The sequence below is a fragment of the Alosa pseudoharengus genome, unplaced genomic scaffold, assembly GCF_046254945.1.
Source record: "Alosa pseudoharengus isolate Yale_2024_CS ecotype anadromous, Long Island Sound unplaced genomic scaffold, YU_APseudo_1.1 YU_APseudo_1.1_scf_3, whole genome shotgun sequence".
NCBI classification, from domain to species: Eukaryota; Metazoa; Chordata; class Actinopteri; order Clupeiformes; family Clupeidae; genus Alosa; species Alosa pseudoharengus.
The window spans coordinates 42,532,443-42,545,808 of record NW_027468718.1 but is presented as its reverse complement, the minus strand read 5'-3'; the positions used below and the strand labels follow the sequence as shown (position 1 = coordinate 42,545,808).

Here is a 13,366-nt window from a genome sequence, read left to right as displayed (position 1 = left end):
CTGCCATATACCACCTGGCTTCTTTTCCACTGACTTTTATTTCTTTTTATAGCCATAATAAGTGTGTTTGCCCTAAGATGTGTGTGTTATTCACTGTAGTGTTGCTGCATATTTCATGTTGGACCTCAGTAACCATGTTTGACTCTTTAGCACCATCATTTGGATATTTTGAGTATTGCACTTTTCCTATGATGTTGATTTTTTTTTCTGGAAAATGATCAGTTGCCAAGTTGAAATAGTGACGATAGTTTTACAATGTGTATTGCTATACCAATGGCAAAATGTTTCTGAAGTGTTTTTATGGGACCAGATGCTTTGGAAACAAAGACATTTTGATTCAGCTCTTGGTCATTTTAATGGTTATTACTGTTAGATACTGTAATACTTGAATATTTGTGTTTCTGTGCTAAGTAGGATCCATTCCTCCCCTAGCATAGATTCTAAGTTCAGTGATGAAAGTGTGTCCTACTAAAATGTAAAATGTTCTTGTTTTTGCTTGCAGTAAGCCTGAAGAAAATGTAGGTGTATTTTAGTTATATTTTTCAGCAATATTTTTCACTTACTGCAATGAATGGTCCTGTCTTGTAGGTGAGGCCAACTGGCTCATGGTGGCCACTGGTGTGGCAGACTGCTACTTCAATGTCACTGACCTGCCCACCTCTGGTGCCACCCGGTTCAGAGTGGCCTGTGTGAACAAAGCTGGACAGGGACCCTACAGCAACCTCTCAGAGAAGGTGGTCCTGGACTCTGCAGGTATGGTGCATTTGCAAATGGATTTTTACTCATAAATCCCCACTAACAGAGTGTAGAGCTTATCTTAGAAGCTAATAGTTTAAATGTGTTAGGTAGGACAACTACTGTCCAAATACTCTATTATGGTGCAGTATTTTTAAAAAGTCAATTTTATTTTTCAATCAATTTATGTTCAATACACTTAGTTTGTTTATATTTACATTTTTGTTAGACTACAATCGTAAATGGTTGTGATATTATTGCAATTTCTGACAGAAACTCCAAAATCCACTGGAGCTGTCGTGGTGAAGACCGTCCCTTCAGCACCAACGGTGGTCACGTCTTCCATGACTGTGCCCCTGAAACCTGCCACCACCAAACCTGCGGGTCCCTCCTCCGCCGCTCCTACCCAGCCTGTTTCTCCCTCAGCTCCAGCTCAGCCCAGCAAGCCCACTGCTCCTGTGCAGGCGGTCGCCGCTCCCACCTCCACGCCATCCCCCGGCCCCGCCCCGGCCCCAGCATCTGGCAAAGCCACAACCACGACCACGACTGCCAAAGCTAAGAGCACCCTGAACATCACCATGGCCAAGCCCGCGCCCCCCAGCACCCAACCGCAGGCAACAGTGTCAGCTGTTACCAAACAGCAAGCGACAGCCGTCACCAAATCACAAGCGACAGCCGTCACCAAATCACAAGCCCCAGCCGTCACCAAATCGCAAGCTGTCACCAAACCTTCGCCCCCTGTGATCCTTCCCAAGCCACAGAGCCCGATCAACGTGGTACCCCCCATGACCAAAGTTCCCCCTGTCTCCCCACCACCACTGGTCTCAGCCCCGCAGGCCATTGGAAAGCCGATCTCGACGGTGCCGATGTACACCTCTGCCGCCGGCACCACCTCACCCGCACAGGGGGCCCCCACCACCCTCTCCACTGCCCTCTCGCCCCCTGTTGTGCTGGTGACCAGCCTGACCCCGGTTGTGGAAGGCACCCAGGGCCGTATGACGCCCAGCGGACGGATGACACCTTCAGGTCGGGCCACCCCTTCAAGTCTCAGGGTGCCCTCCGGAAAGCCTGGAGAGTCCATGTTGCGCCAGGGGGTGCCGCAGAAACCATACACCTTCATGGATGAGAAGGCCAGGTAGATACTACTACTGGAGATGCTTATAGTGACACTGACAGCATATACCATTTAAATATATATATATATATATATATATATATATATATATATATATATATATATATGTATTACAATATAACTATATATTACAAATAATATTACATTTACATTATATTATCTTCTATGGTGTTGCTCTTCTGAAAAACATCTTCTGTATAAGTATAAATGCTCCCTACTTTAAAAGCAACTTAATTCGCAAACAACATTCATGTGTTTTCTTAGGTTCAGGAGCTTGCACAAAAGAGTCTAAAAACAAGTGTAGCTTATTGAAGTCATAAGGATGCAGGTGTTGAAAAGGTCACTGTTTTTATTTCCAATCGCCTCACAGGGGTAGGTTTGGCGTGATCCGAGAGTGCCGGGAGAATGCCACTGGCAACCTCTTCATGGCCAAAATTGTGCCGTACGAGCCAGAGAACAAGAAGTCTGTGCTCCAGGAGTACGACATCCTCAAGTCCCTCCACCACGACAAGATCATGGCCCTGCACGAGGCCTACGTCACACCACGCTACCTGGTCCTCATCTCCGAGTGTTGTGTGGGGAAGGAGATCCTCCACAGCCTCATCGACAGGTCAGTAAGGAGGCACCAAAGTGTTCTGTTGTGACAGTCCACAATGAATGAATACTGTCCCTTAGTCTGGGCCTGTGCTTTGTACACACAAGATTCAGCTGTATCTTGCACCAGATCACTTGTGCTCTGTGTCTCTCTTATGCAACATTTCTGACAGTGAAGTGTTTGTTTGCTTGCTAAACAGGTTCCGCTACTCTGAAGACGATGTGGTGGCCTATGTCGTCCAGATACTGCAGGGTCTCGACTACCTTCATAATCGGCGAATCCTGCACCTGGACATCAAGCCAGACAATATCATCGTGACGCACATGAACGTGGTGAAGATCATTGACTTTGGCTCTGCTCAGACCTTCAACCCCCTCTTCCTGAAACAGTTCAACCCACCACTGGGAACCCTGGACTACATGTGTGAGTAGTAGTGGTTTATTATGGCCTGTGTCTTATGTAGTTGGACTTATAGTTTGTTGTGTGTAAGAATCTGATTTTCCTAACTGATGTGGTTGTAATGTGTTACGAATGTCTTAGATGTGGATCTGTTTTTTTTATTTTTATGGTTGGACACATGTTGGTGTGTGAGTGTGTATGCGTGCCTATTTTGTGTTTGTGTGTGTGAAAGAGGGGAAGATTATACATGTGTTTTATTCAGTGTGTGTGTTTGTGTGTGTGTGTTTTATCCTATGTAGAAGGATGAGGGACCGTTCATGTATGCCATTGTCAGAATACAGATGCAGTTGAACGCTTTAGGATTACTATAAATATACATGGGTTCTTTCCAAACAAGCACAGTACATAGTTATCTATTTCAAAATGTACACTCAAAACATGTTGAGGCTTATGGTTCTTTTCTAAATCTAAATCTTCCCAACAATATGTTTCTTTCAATTTCACAAGGCATTTTTGTTCATCACCTTCCTAACTAAACAGTCATTTCTCTCCTCTTTTCTCTCCGTTACATAAATCTGTTTTTTTTTTTTTTGCTCCTGTGGGGCATATGCTTTTCCCTCTCATCTCTCCACTGTAATTTGTGCTCCTTTGAATCCCGGGCTGCTCTCTGTGAAAGCTCCTGAGATGCTGAAAGGGGATGTGGTGGGGCCGCCAGCTGACATCTGGAGTGTAGGCGTCCTAACCTACATCATGTGAGTACTGAGTCGAGTGCCACCCTCGCTCTCCTCTCTTCTTTCTCCTCTTCTTCTTCTTCTTCCTCTTCCTCTTCTTGGCTCTCCTGCTGCTAAAGCATCTGCAGTACATGTATCTCAGAGGATTCAAAGCAAATGGATCTTTTGTTGATACCACAGTCCCACCATCACATGTTGTTTGTTTCACAGTCAATATCCTTCATGAATATGTTGGTCAACACCACGGCCCATTTAAACAACCATTTTAAGATTTTTTTACCTTAAAATAACGTTTCCAAAATCATTTTGATGGCACATAAACTCTTACAGTTTTTTTCAATCGCTAACAAGCGCTTACCCATACTTCAGATACTTTTTCTAAACTCTTAACACAGACTCACACCTAGAAAACACAATTGGCCAAATGGATAATTTTCTTCTCAAAAACACATTTTGTTAAATATATTACTAACACATATTTCTCTGCACACACTAACTTTACCAAAACACTGGAAATCTGACTCAAAATGAAATTATTCTGTCAAAGAAGGACACTTGTTTTCACTTCACAAGGTACATGCATTCAATCAAAGTACACCAGGTTTCAAAATACTGGCTATTGTTGACATTACAAAAACTGCATAGACTTTTATGTTTCAGTTTTACAGGTATTTGCATGCAATTTTTACACTAAATGTCTTGGTTGGGAACTGTATGTCCACATGTTATGTTCACATTCAAAAGCATTCCAGTAAAAAGCAAATCAGTTTATTTTTTCCTTTGCTGTTTACTACAGGAGGTACAGTAGAAATACTGTTTACAGTATGACAGAACAGAAAAAGTTTTACAGTATTGCTTACAGTGAACAACAAAATATCCATGAAACACACAAGAGCATTCTGAACAAAAAAAACAACAGCAAAAAGACCAGATAAAAAAAGGGGGGGGGACTAAAAAAAGCACAAAATTGCTGTATCTAATCTCTGCGATCTTCAGGATCTTCAGGGTTAGGCCACATGTTTTCATCAACATCGCATTGATTACATGGTCAATGATAGTGGCACGAATTTTATCACTGACAACAGTTCTTGCAGCCTTTGGAATGCCACCACCACGCATTCTTACACCTCTACCTTGCCCTCTCTTTGGGCCTGATCTTCTCCCTGGCCCTGCTCCTCTCACTGCTCCTGCTCCTCTCACTGCTCCTCTCACTTGGCCTGCTCTTCTCCCTGGGCCCCTTGCTCTTACTCTTCCTCATCCAGACATTACAGTGTTTGTCTGTTTCTGTTTCTAAAAACATCACTCCTCAAAGTCCTCCTTTTACTGTATACGTGTCAATGTAATAGAAAAAAATAACCCCTGCCACTGAGTCTAAGCCAGACTGGAATCAGCTGTGGTTGGCCCAATTTACCCAACATAAATCAATTGTGTGTCAATTATTCAATTGTTTGTTTATTATCAGCTGAGATATATTGTTTTTGAACTGATATCATTGCAGAAGCAGAGGTTTTTATACTGTATCTAAGGTTTGGAATATTGTTTTTGCTATTGTGGGATGCTGTGTGTTAACATTCTTAAATACTGCAAAAACAATCCATAATTTTGTTGGGAGGTATAGCTTGTCTGTTAAGAAAATGTAAGCATTGTGGAAATGTGTTCACTGACTGCATATCGTGTGAAAACGACATGAAATGTGTGAATGGTATGGCCACAAAAGACCGATGCTGTGCTAACTGTATTTAGTTTTGAAAATGTGACAGCTGGTTGGACAAACGCTTGTTAGCGACTCTCTGAAGAATTCAAATATGTATTTCTTTACCATGAATACCCTGTTTCTTTTGCATTTTACACAGTTTATGAAAACTGTAGAATATACTGTATAGGAGTTGTATAACTGTATCTGATGTGTAATCTGATGTGTTTAGGCTCAGTGGGAAGTTGCCTTTTACGGACGACATGCCGATTGATCAGGCCGAGACAGAAGCCAGGATCCTGGCCGCTAAGTTTGACCTCGGCAAGCTCTACCAGAATGTTTCTCAAAGTGCCTCTCTGTTCCTCAAGAAGATTCTGTGCAGCTACCCTTGGTCAGTAACACTTTTTAAGTGTCTAAAACACAAATATTTATCTGAAAGGTGCCACGTTTTCTCACAGAATATTTTTTATTTGTGAATATTTAATAAATAAATAAAGAGTTTGGTTCCAAAACGCTATATCTCCATTTTTAAAAACATTAAAAAGTAGTGAATACCGAATACCGAATTATAGTTCTTCTTGGAAAACAAAATGTACAAAAATGATTTATGAAAATTCAGTAAAATGGAGGATATTGCATTTTGGAACCAAACTCTACTTGAGACAAGATGTGAAATTCCTTTCCCAAGAACTCAGGGGGCAACACACAGAGGCCAGACCTCTCAACTACGCTTATCATATGTTAAAAGAAAATCAGCCCTCTTTCATGTAGCTACAGAACACACACAAAAACACACACATGATTCTAATTTACTTTGACTTCTGGTCCCTTGGTAGGCCAGCATTGTGGCCATATGTATCACCTCCACTTGTGTTGTGTTCGTATTTTCCACCAGGGCCCGACCCACGATTAAGGACTGCTACAACAACGCCTGGCTGCAGGATGCCTATCTGATGCGTCTGCGGCGACAGACCCTCACCTTCACCACCACGCGCCTCAAGGAGCTCCTGGTCCAGCAACAGCAGCTCCGCACCGGCGCGGCCACCAAGCACAAGGTCCTCCTGCGCTCCTACCAGAGCTCGCCCACCACCCCCACTACGCCCGCCACTCCCGTCACCCAGTGATCTCCTCCAACTTATCTGCACAGAAGGAGGGACTCGGGGGGCCCCCCTCTCCCACCCCCACAAGAAAGAAGCCTGCCAGGGTCCCCCCAAAGGAGGCTGGCTGGGCTGAGAGGCACCCCAGGGCCCCTTCTCTCTCTCCCAGGGGGGAGGACAGTCCTGGTAGAGCCTGGATGGGCCACCTGTTTATGTAATAATGTAAGCATACCATGCTTGAGGGCGCCAGGCTCCAAGTACCCAGCTCCTGCTCACTCCACCACCGAGAGGTCCACTCCGAGGTGAGACCCTGAAAGCAACACTGAACACTGAGAACTCAGCATCTCACACAACCGGACAGTAATAACGCACCGGCTCTCAATGTCTTTTTTTACCTCTTTTGGCGGTTGGCAGCATGCTCAGTGGTTTAGTGTTCATTGTCTTGGATCTTTGTCCTTGACCCTAACCCCTGCCTCCTTCCTTCTCCCTGGTTCTCTTGACATTCTTCTATTCACTCAACTTTTTTGACAAAGCTTTACTAACTGTTCACAGTTGATGTGTCCTTCTTTGAGGGATTTCTGGACCTATCAAGGTAGAGCCCAGTAACAGTATTTTCTCACAAACTCATTTATCAAAAGAAAAACACTAATAAGTAGATGACTATTTGCAAGAAAATCAAAAGCATAAGAAAATGTGTAAATGTGTAATTCTGTTTTGTCCCCTAAGGTTGAGCGGGGGCCTTGCAATTTGTGAAGAACATGGTGTATATCTTTTTTTCTGATAGTTTTTATGACCTTAAGATATTTTATTACAAGTAATTGTCATAGCAGTGACATATCTAAATACTGAATGTTGACTTACGATGAATGGGCACTCTAAATTCTCGCAGTTGTGTAAGGGGACATTTGGCCGTTAAGATCTCTTAAATACAGTGTACTGCTAGAGACTAAAATTAGTCAAAATGATGTCAAGACATTTGTTCGTCATCACATCTTACATAAAAGGTTGCTGAAAGTTAAATGAAAATCACCGAAACATTCTTTTCTTTGCTAAATGCTTCATAAAACTGATTTAAAAAATCTGATGAATGAACATTTTATGTGCTAATGAAAACAATGTTGTTGTCTTTTACATAACAATGTTAGTGGAGCTAACTCACTGTTCTTGAAAAAAATTAAAACATTTCGGTAAATTGATTTAGCCAAAAAAAATTGGAAATGAGAAATCCCTCAATTATTTAATTTTTTTTATGTTTGGAGGTATTGTTGTATAAGATATTAGCAGTCCTGTCTCTGAATGGTTGCCCACAGTCTTGACCCTGCCTGAGTTGCTGTGTTGATGCTGACTCACAGGTGAACCTCATGTGACTTGTAGTATGTTGAATCTACACACATGAATAATTTTGCTGACAGTGTGTGTATGTAGAAATTGTTGCCTGGACATTGACCACACACAGTGTTTGCAAAAGTCAGCGTTGTGGTTAAATGGGGTTTTTTGTCTGTAGCCCACAGGTGCAAGACACCCATTTAATTTCACATTTTTAAACATTGACACATTTCATATAAACATGTTCATGTCACAACAGCTGTTTTGTTGAATGTCATTTCAAAGCCCTTTCATGGACTTCAAATATAAACAGGATGTCCTCTCTTGACTGTGCACACATTGTCCTGCTGTTAAGAAAAGAGACAGCAAATATTGCATCTTTTTTCATGTTATTCTTTTCCTGTTATGCTTGCACTTTTACCTTAATCATAGCTTAATATATTAATATAATTTAATTTAAATATATTGTACATTTGTTCATTAAATCTAAACCATGCCAGCAAATGTTTAATTGCACCTGTTGAATTGCAAGTGTTTCTGGCATCCTGACAGAGTTCTCATAGTTACTTACACAATTTGCAAGTTCTCAGAATTCTTAAACATATTTTACATTGTGAAATTGATGTCTTTGGAAATTGTTCAATCCAAAATGTCATGAAGCAGTAAATAATACTTTTCATGTGTAATTCACAAGAATTTTTAAGAATGAATTTAACCTTGGGATTATTTCATTTTAGTATTATTTATGTGTAGGTTCAGTGAGTATGTTAACATTACAATTTTATGAATCAACAAATTTTTTCTGTAAAGTAAATGAGATTTTCAAGTCAATCCCAAATAGATGTAATTGATATCTCGGCCCACTAAAGTGTCCCTTTACTGAAGCGAACATTTCAAAACAATCTATTTCCATCCCACTGAATTCTGATACCAATGAAGTTGTCCGTGTTACAGAGAGAAAATATATAATAATATATTTTCAAAATAAAAATATTTTCAAGTAACAGCTTTGAAACTATAAAGATATTTGGCAAAATTAGGAGTTGAGAAAACATTGTGGTTAGGTTATCCAATCAGACCATGATGGGATAAAAACAAGACAAGACTACAAAGAAGACCAGATTAATATTCTTTAATATTCTCACTAATATTCTTTTTCTATTCCAACGTTTGATAGGCATTGACTCCATCCCCTTTAAGAGTTTCTTGTGCAATGACCAGGAGAGTGCACTGAACCATTTCTATCCTTCATCCCATCCTTAGACTGAAGCTAAAGCAGTTTGTGTGATACCAAAGCTGTTCATATTGAATTCCCTGTAATGCAGCAATGTTCTGATACAGTATACTGCGATGTCCAGACGGTGAACGCAAATTACAAGCACACCGTCACACATTTTAGTTTCAGTGCATTTTTTCATGACTTGTAATTTATTGAATGAGACAAGCAAATGGGTGTAAAGTTATATCTAACTAATAGCTAGAATTCTCTGAAGTGAACAGTATGGCTGATGAAACAATAAATAAAATAATGTATCACTCAAATGCCCAATCAAGAGTTTGTGGTTGTGAATATGGTTTTGTATTATTTATTTTTGTGTGTGATTTTTTTGTTCCTTTATCATGCTAAACAACCCCTTTAATGTGAATCTGAATAAAGCTTTTATTTCTGGATTGCATAATGTTGCACTAACACAGTGGCACATGTGGAAGTTATTTGGTTATTTTGCAGTAGTGTGAAATGAGTGTTGAAAAACATTACCATCCATTAAATAAACTCAACCTTTATCAAGTTATACACTTAAGAAATATACACTTACGTTTCATTACTGATGTGTTTTTTTCTAATTTAATCATTCACCTTTAAATTGGATTATGATCATATGAACAGAGCAATGAAGTGTACAGACTTTATACAATGATGTATTGCCCCAAATTAAATGACATTAGATTAACAGTTTATGGTACGATCCATTTCAACTGTGAAATGTGTTATTCTTATGACACTCTTTATTATTTTGTTGCTGATGTGTGTGATGATGGTCTTTAAATGTTGCCAAAAACAAGCATCAAATAATCATGTTATGTCATCTCTTTAAAAGTAAGAGGTCTTTTGGAGTCTGATTGCTCAGGGTCTACCTACATACATTTGCTCATGGACAAATTCAGAGTATCTGGTGTTAATTTGTTGGGGAGATTAAGCATGACCCAAGATACATACTTACTGTTGTAAAACTTACTTTAGGCTTCATGTCAAAGATAAAAGATTGCATGAGAAGGGCCTCGGCCGCATGGATAAAAACTAAACAGGAGCAATGAGGCAGTCTTTCCAGTGACAGTTCCATATGAACTGAGCACAACTGGTTTTAAGCATCCCCGAGTGGACCATTAGCTCATGCATAGCCCATGGTCATTTAGGGCCAACCCAAATCTACCCTGGGTTTCCCTGAGGTGCCCACCTGACATACTTTGCTCATCAGGGAGCACTCACGTTTCACCTCCGCCCCTACCACACCCTGAGCCTCCGGCCCAAACCCCCAATTACTCACCATTAGACCTCACTCTCCTGCCCGTCCTCGGGGGCATTTGATGAAGGAAGGCTATATAAGGCCCGGCCCGGCTCCTCGGCCGCATTTGGAGCTCATCTTTTATCAGTCAGGCCACACCAGAGCAGGCCCCAAAGAAACCAAGGTCCAAAGATGGGGAAAAATGCCATCTTGGAATTTGGCAGGCCTCCTCCACCGTCTGACCAAGGGTGGCCCAGGCGTGGCCCCCCATTTATAAAGTTCTGGTCAGAGGGGTGGACACACTCACTCTCCATCTTTCTGGGTGAGTCGACATCTAAGATAACCTCTCCAGGGTAAGTGGTTTTGGCCTGATGACATTGTACTTTACAGTACAGATTAGTGAAAAGAGCTTTGTTTCTCATAAAAAAAAAATATTTTAATTAATAGTTTTTACCAATGGTTATGAGATGTGAGGGCTTTTGAATAGTTCCTTTACATTTATTTTTTATAATGTAGCCAATTTATTAAAGCAGGATTAGTTAAAACAGTTATTTTCATGCTGTGTAACATTTATCATGATAAATTAAAATTTGCCTTGTGCTGTTATCACACTGGTTTTCAAGATGGATTAAATGGAACACTGATGAGCCCAAGACTCATATTAGTGAATGACAGATGGTCTCTCAGCACTCCTAGTCTCACACAGTATCTACCTCCCGTGGCGTGTGTGTGTGTGTGTGTGTCCACTAGATGTCCAAGGCCAAGGCTGCACCCCCTCCTGGATGCACTCTTGACATAAAGGACCCTCAGGTCCAGGAGGCAGCTATTCGGATCCAGGCTTCATACCGAGGCCATAGGTAAACCACATCTATATAGTTACGCATAATTTGTTCATATATGAAAATAATAGAATGATAGGAAAAAATGGGTGGTGTTCCAAAAAATCTTCTAAGGAATAGCTTTCTGTTCTGAGTTGCAAAAGCTGAAAAAATGTTTTCAGTTTTAGTTTTGTCTAATGACACCGCACCATGGTCAGTGGTCTATGGAAATTATACTACTTGCATCCCATCACCCCATGTTTTGATTAATGCCTATGCCCAGATCACGTAAGGAGCTTAGGGAGAAAGGCCCCCCTAAGTTCTTGCAGGAGCTGAAGGACGTTGTTCTTCTGGAAGGCAGCGCAGCCAAGCTGGAGTGTCGGGTCAGCGCTTTCCCTGACCCCTTCATTGTCTGGTCGAAAGATGGAGCAGAGCTGAAAGACGGACCCAAGTACCGATATGTGTTTGAGGACCTGGACGTGGTGGCACTGGTGGTACGTGATGGTGTCTTGGCCGACTTGGGCAAATACACAGTGACCATCAAGAACCCCTTTGGCGTGACGTCTGGATCTGCTTGTATTTTAATAGAGGGTGAGCTCAGCAAATGTTGTGGTCTGTCATCGCAGTATTTCAGAACAAAACCCAAGGACATAAGGCTGAGGCTGTAACATCTTTTTCACCTCTACAGTTCCTGCTAAGGTAACTAAAGGCCCGGATAGTGTAAAAGCCAAGAAAGGGACCACAGTGGTGCTCAAGGCAGATATTGCTGGGGAGCCGCCTCCAGATGTCGGTTGGCTCAAGGATGGTGAAGATATTGAGGAGGATGACAGGTAAGCGCCATGGCATCACTAATTGCTCTGGATCATTAAGAGTCTCCACCAATGTTTTGAGACATATGTAGATTGTAAATTAACAATCCTGCTGTCAGCTGGCTATGCATGTTCCTCTGCACTACCCCTTACTCATTTTGGTTTGTTTGAGGCCCTGTAGCTAAGTTTAAAGGCAGAGGCAGCTTTAAAAATGTGTACTCTGATGCACTTTGGACAAAAGCATCTACATGACTGAATATATAGCAAATACCTAATTCATATTAGTAAACATGGGTTAACAGATAGACGATACACTACTCACAAAAAGATAGGGATATCTGGCTTTCGGGTGAAATTTAATGTTTCAGTGCATAAAGTACTGTAACATTGAACTGTTGGACATGCACATTCAAAAGTTTAGTGAAGGTCACATTAAGTTCACCTGTAAAGGTTATAGTGGATTTTAGGTTCATCCTGAAATTTCACCCGAAAGCCGAATATCCCTAACTTTTTGTGAGTAGTGTATATCTGCCATGCAGCCTTTCAGTGTGCCTGCCGGTTAGCCCATTAGCCTTTAGGACATTGTGGCATACTTAGCAGAGTATGAGAAACGTGCAAACCATGGGTTGAAACTGGGTGGAGCTGAGGAGTGAGCTGGTTGGTCAAGCGCATAAGCGGAACACACACATGGCCTCTGCTCCCTGAACTGGACAGTTTCCAGGAAAGCAAGTGTTCCAGCACACTCACAGCATGTCCTTTAACTTTAACATTTACTGTCCAAAGGATTACACCCTACTGTGTGATGCATACATGAAACGTTTGGGTCCAAAACTGGATATCTTTATTTCAGTGGAATCTTTTTTTTTTTTTTGTATTTTGTTTTCATGGTCATATCAGTGGAAATGCAGATGGTTTGTTGTTAATGGATTTATGTTTACTTAATCAAAACAACACAGCTGCAATTTCATTGATTTTGCCTGCAATTCACAACAATATGTTTGTGTGTTCTGTGTGTTCACAGAATATTCTATGACATCGGGGACACCAACACCATCCTGACCATAAAAAACGCACAGCGTTCAGATGCTGGAAAATATGAGGTCTTTGTGGAAAACAATTTGGGCACTGACCAGTCCTTTGCTCGTGTTGACATCCTGTGAGGACATGATGTGTGCTTGGACTTCAACTCTTCTCTTCTGTCTTTTCTGTTCTTGGCTCCTGACAACAAATTTCAGTTTATGTTTAAGATCAGGCACATTTCAAATTGGTGCAAATAATGCAGGATTATATATAATGGCAACCTGTGATGATCATGCTGTTTATAGTATGTGACATGGATGTGACACAGATGTACTGGTGCTTTTAATGATGCATCTCCTTCCACTTTCTGTGTTTACGGCCCACTTAAAGCCTTATTGTACTGCCAATGACACCATTTACATTGTAGAATCACTCATATGTTCATTGTTGACTGCACATAAAAATGAAAATTGTTGCAACACGTGCATTTCACTTCAAGCAAAG

The 13,366-nt window shown here is 41.2% G+C and overlaps 2 protein-coding genes across 2 annotated transcripts in view; both read left to right on the top strand.

Moving 5' to 3' along the window:
* spegb (striated muscle enriched protein kinase b) overlaps positions 1-9,480 on the top strand; it is a 69,284-nt gene extending 59,804 nt beyond the window's left edge. The window contains exons 35-41 of the mRNA XM_076262866.1: positions 589-753; positions 1,009-1,870; positions 2,241-2,480; positions 2,665-2,888; positions 3,541-3,616; positions 5,521-5,679; positions 6,184-9,480. Of these exons, the coding sequence (XP_076118981.1) occupies positions 589-753; positions 1,009-1,870; positions 2,241-2,480; positions 2,665-2,888; positions 3,541-3,616; positions 5,521-5,679; positions 6,184-6,412 (1,955 nt within the window). The 3' untranslated portion in view covers positions 6,413-9,480. The remainder of the gene's footprint in view (positions 1-588; positions 754-1,008; positions 1,871-2,240; positions 2,481-2,664; positions 2,889-3,540; positions 3,617-5,520; positions 5,680-6,183) is intronic.
* A 1,485-nt stretch (positions 9,481-10,965) lies between these two features.
* LOC143099959 (SPEG neighbor protein-like) lies at positions 10,966-13,002 on the top strand. The gene is made up of 4 exons (XM_076262865.1): positions 10,966-11,072; positions 11,317-11,624; positions 11,722-11,863; positions 12,864-13,002. Exons 1-4 carry the CDS (start codon positions 10,966-10,968, stop codon positions 13,000-13,002), a joined length of 696 nt encoding a protein of 231 aa, XP_076118980.1.
* Positions 13,003-13,366: the final 364 nt, after the last annotated feature.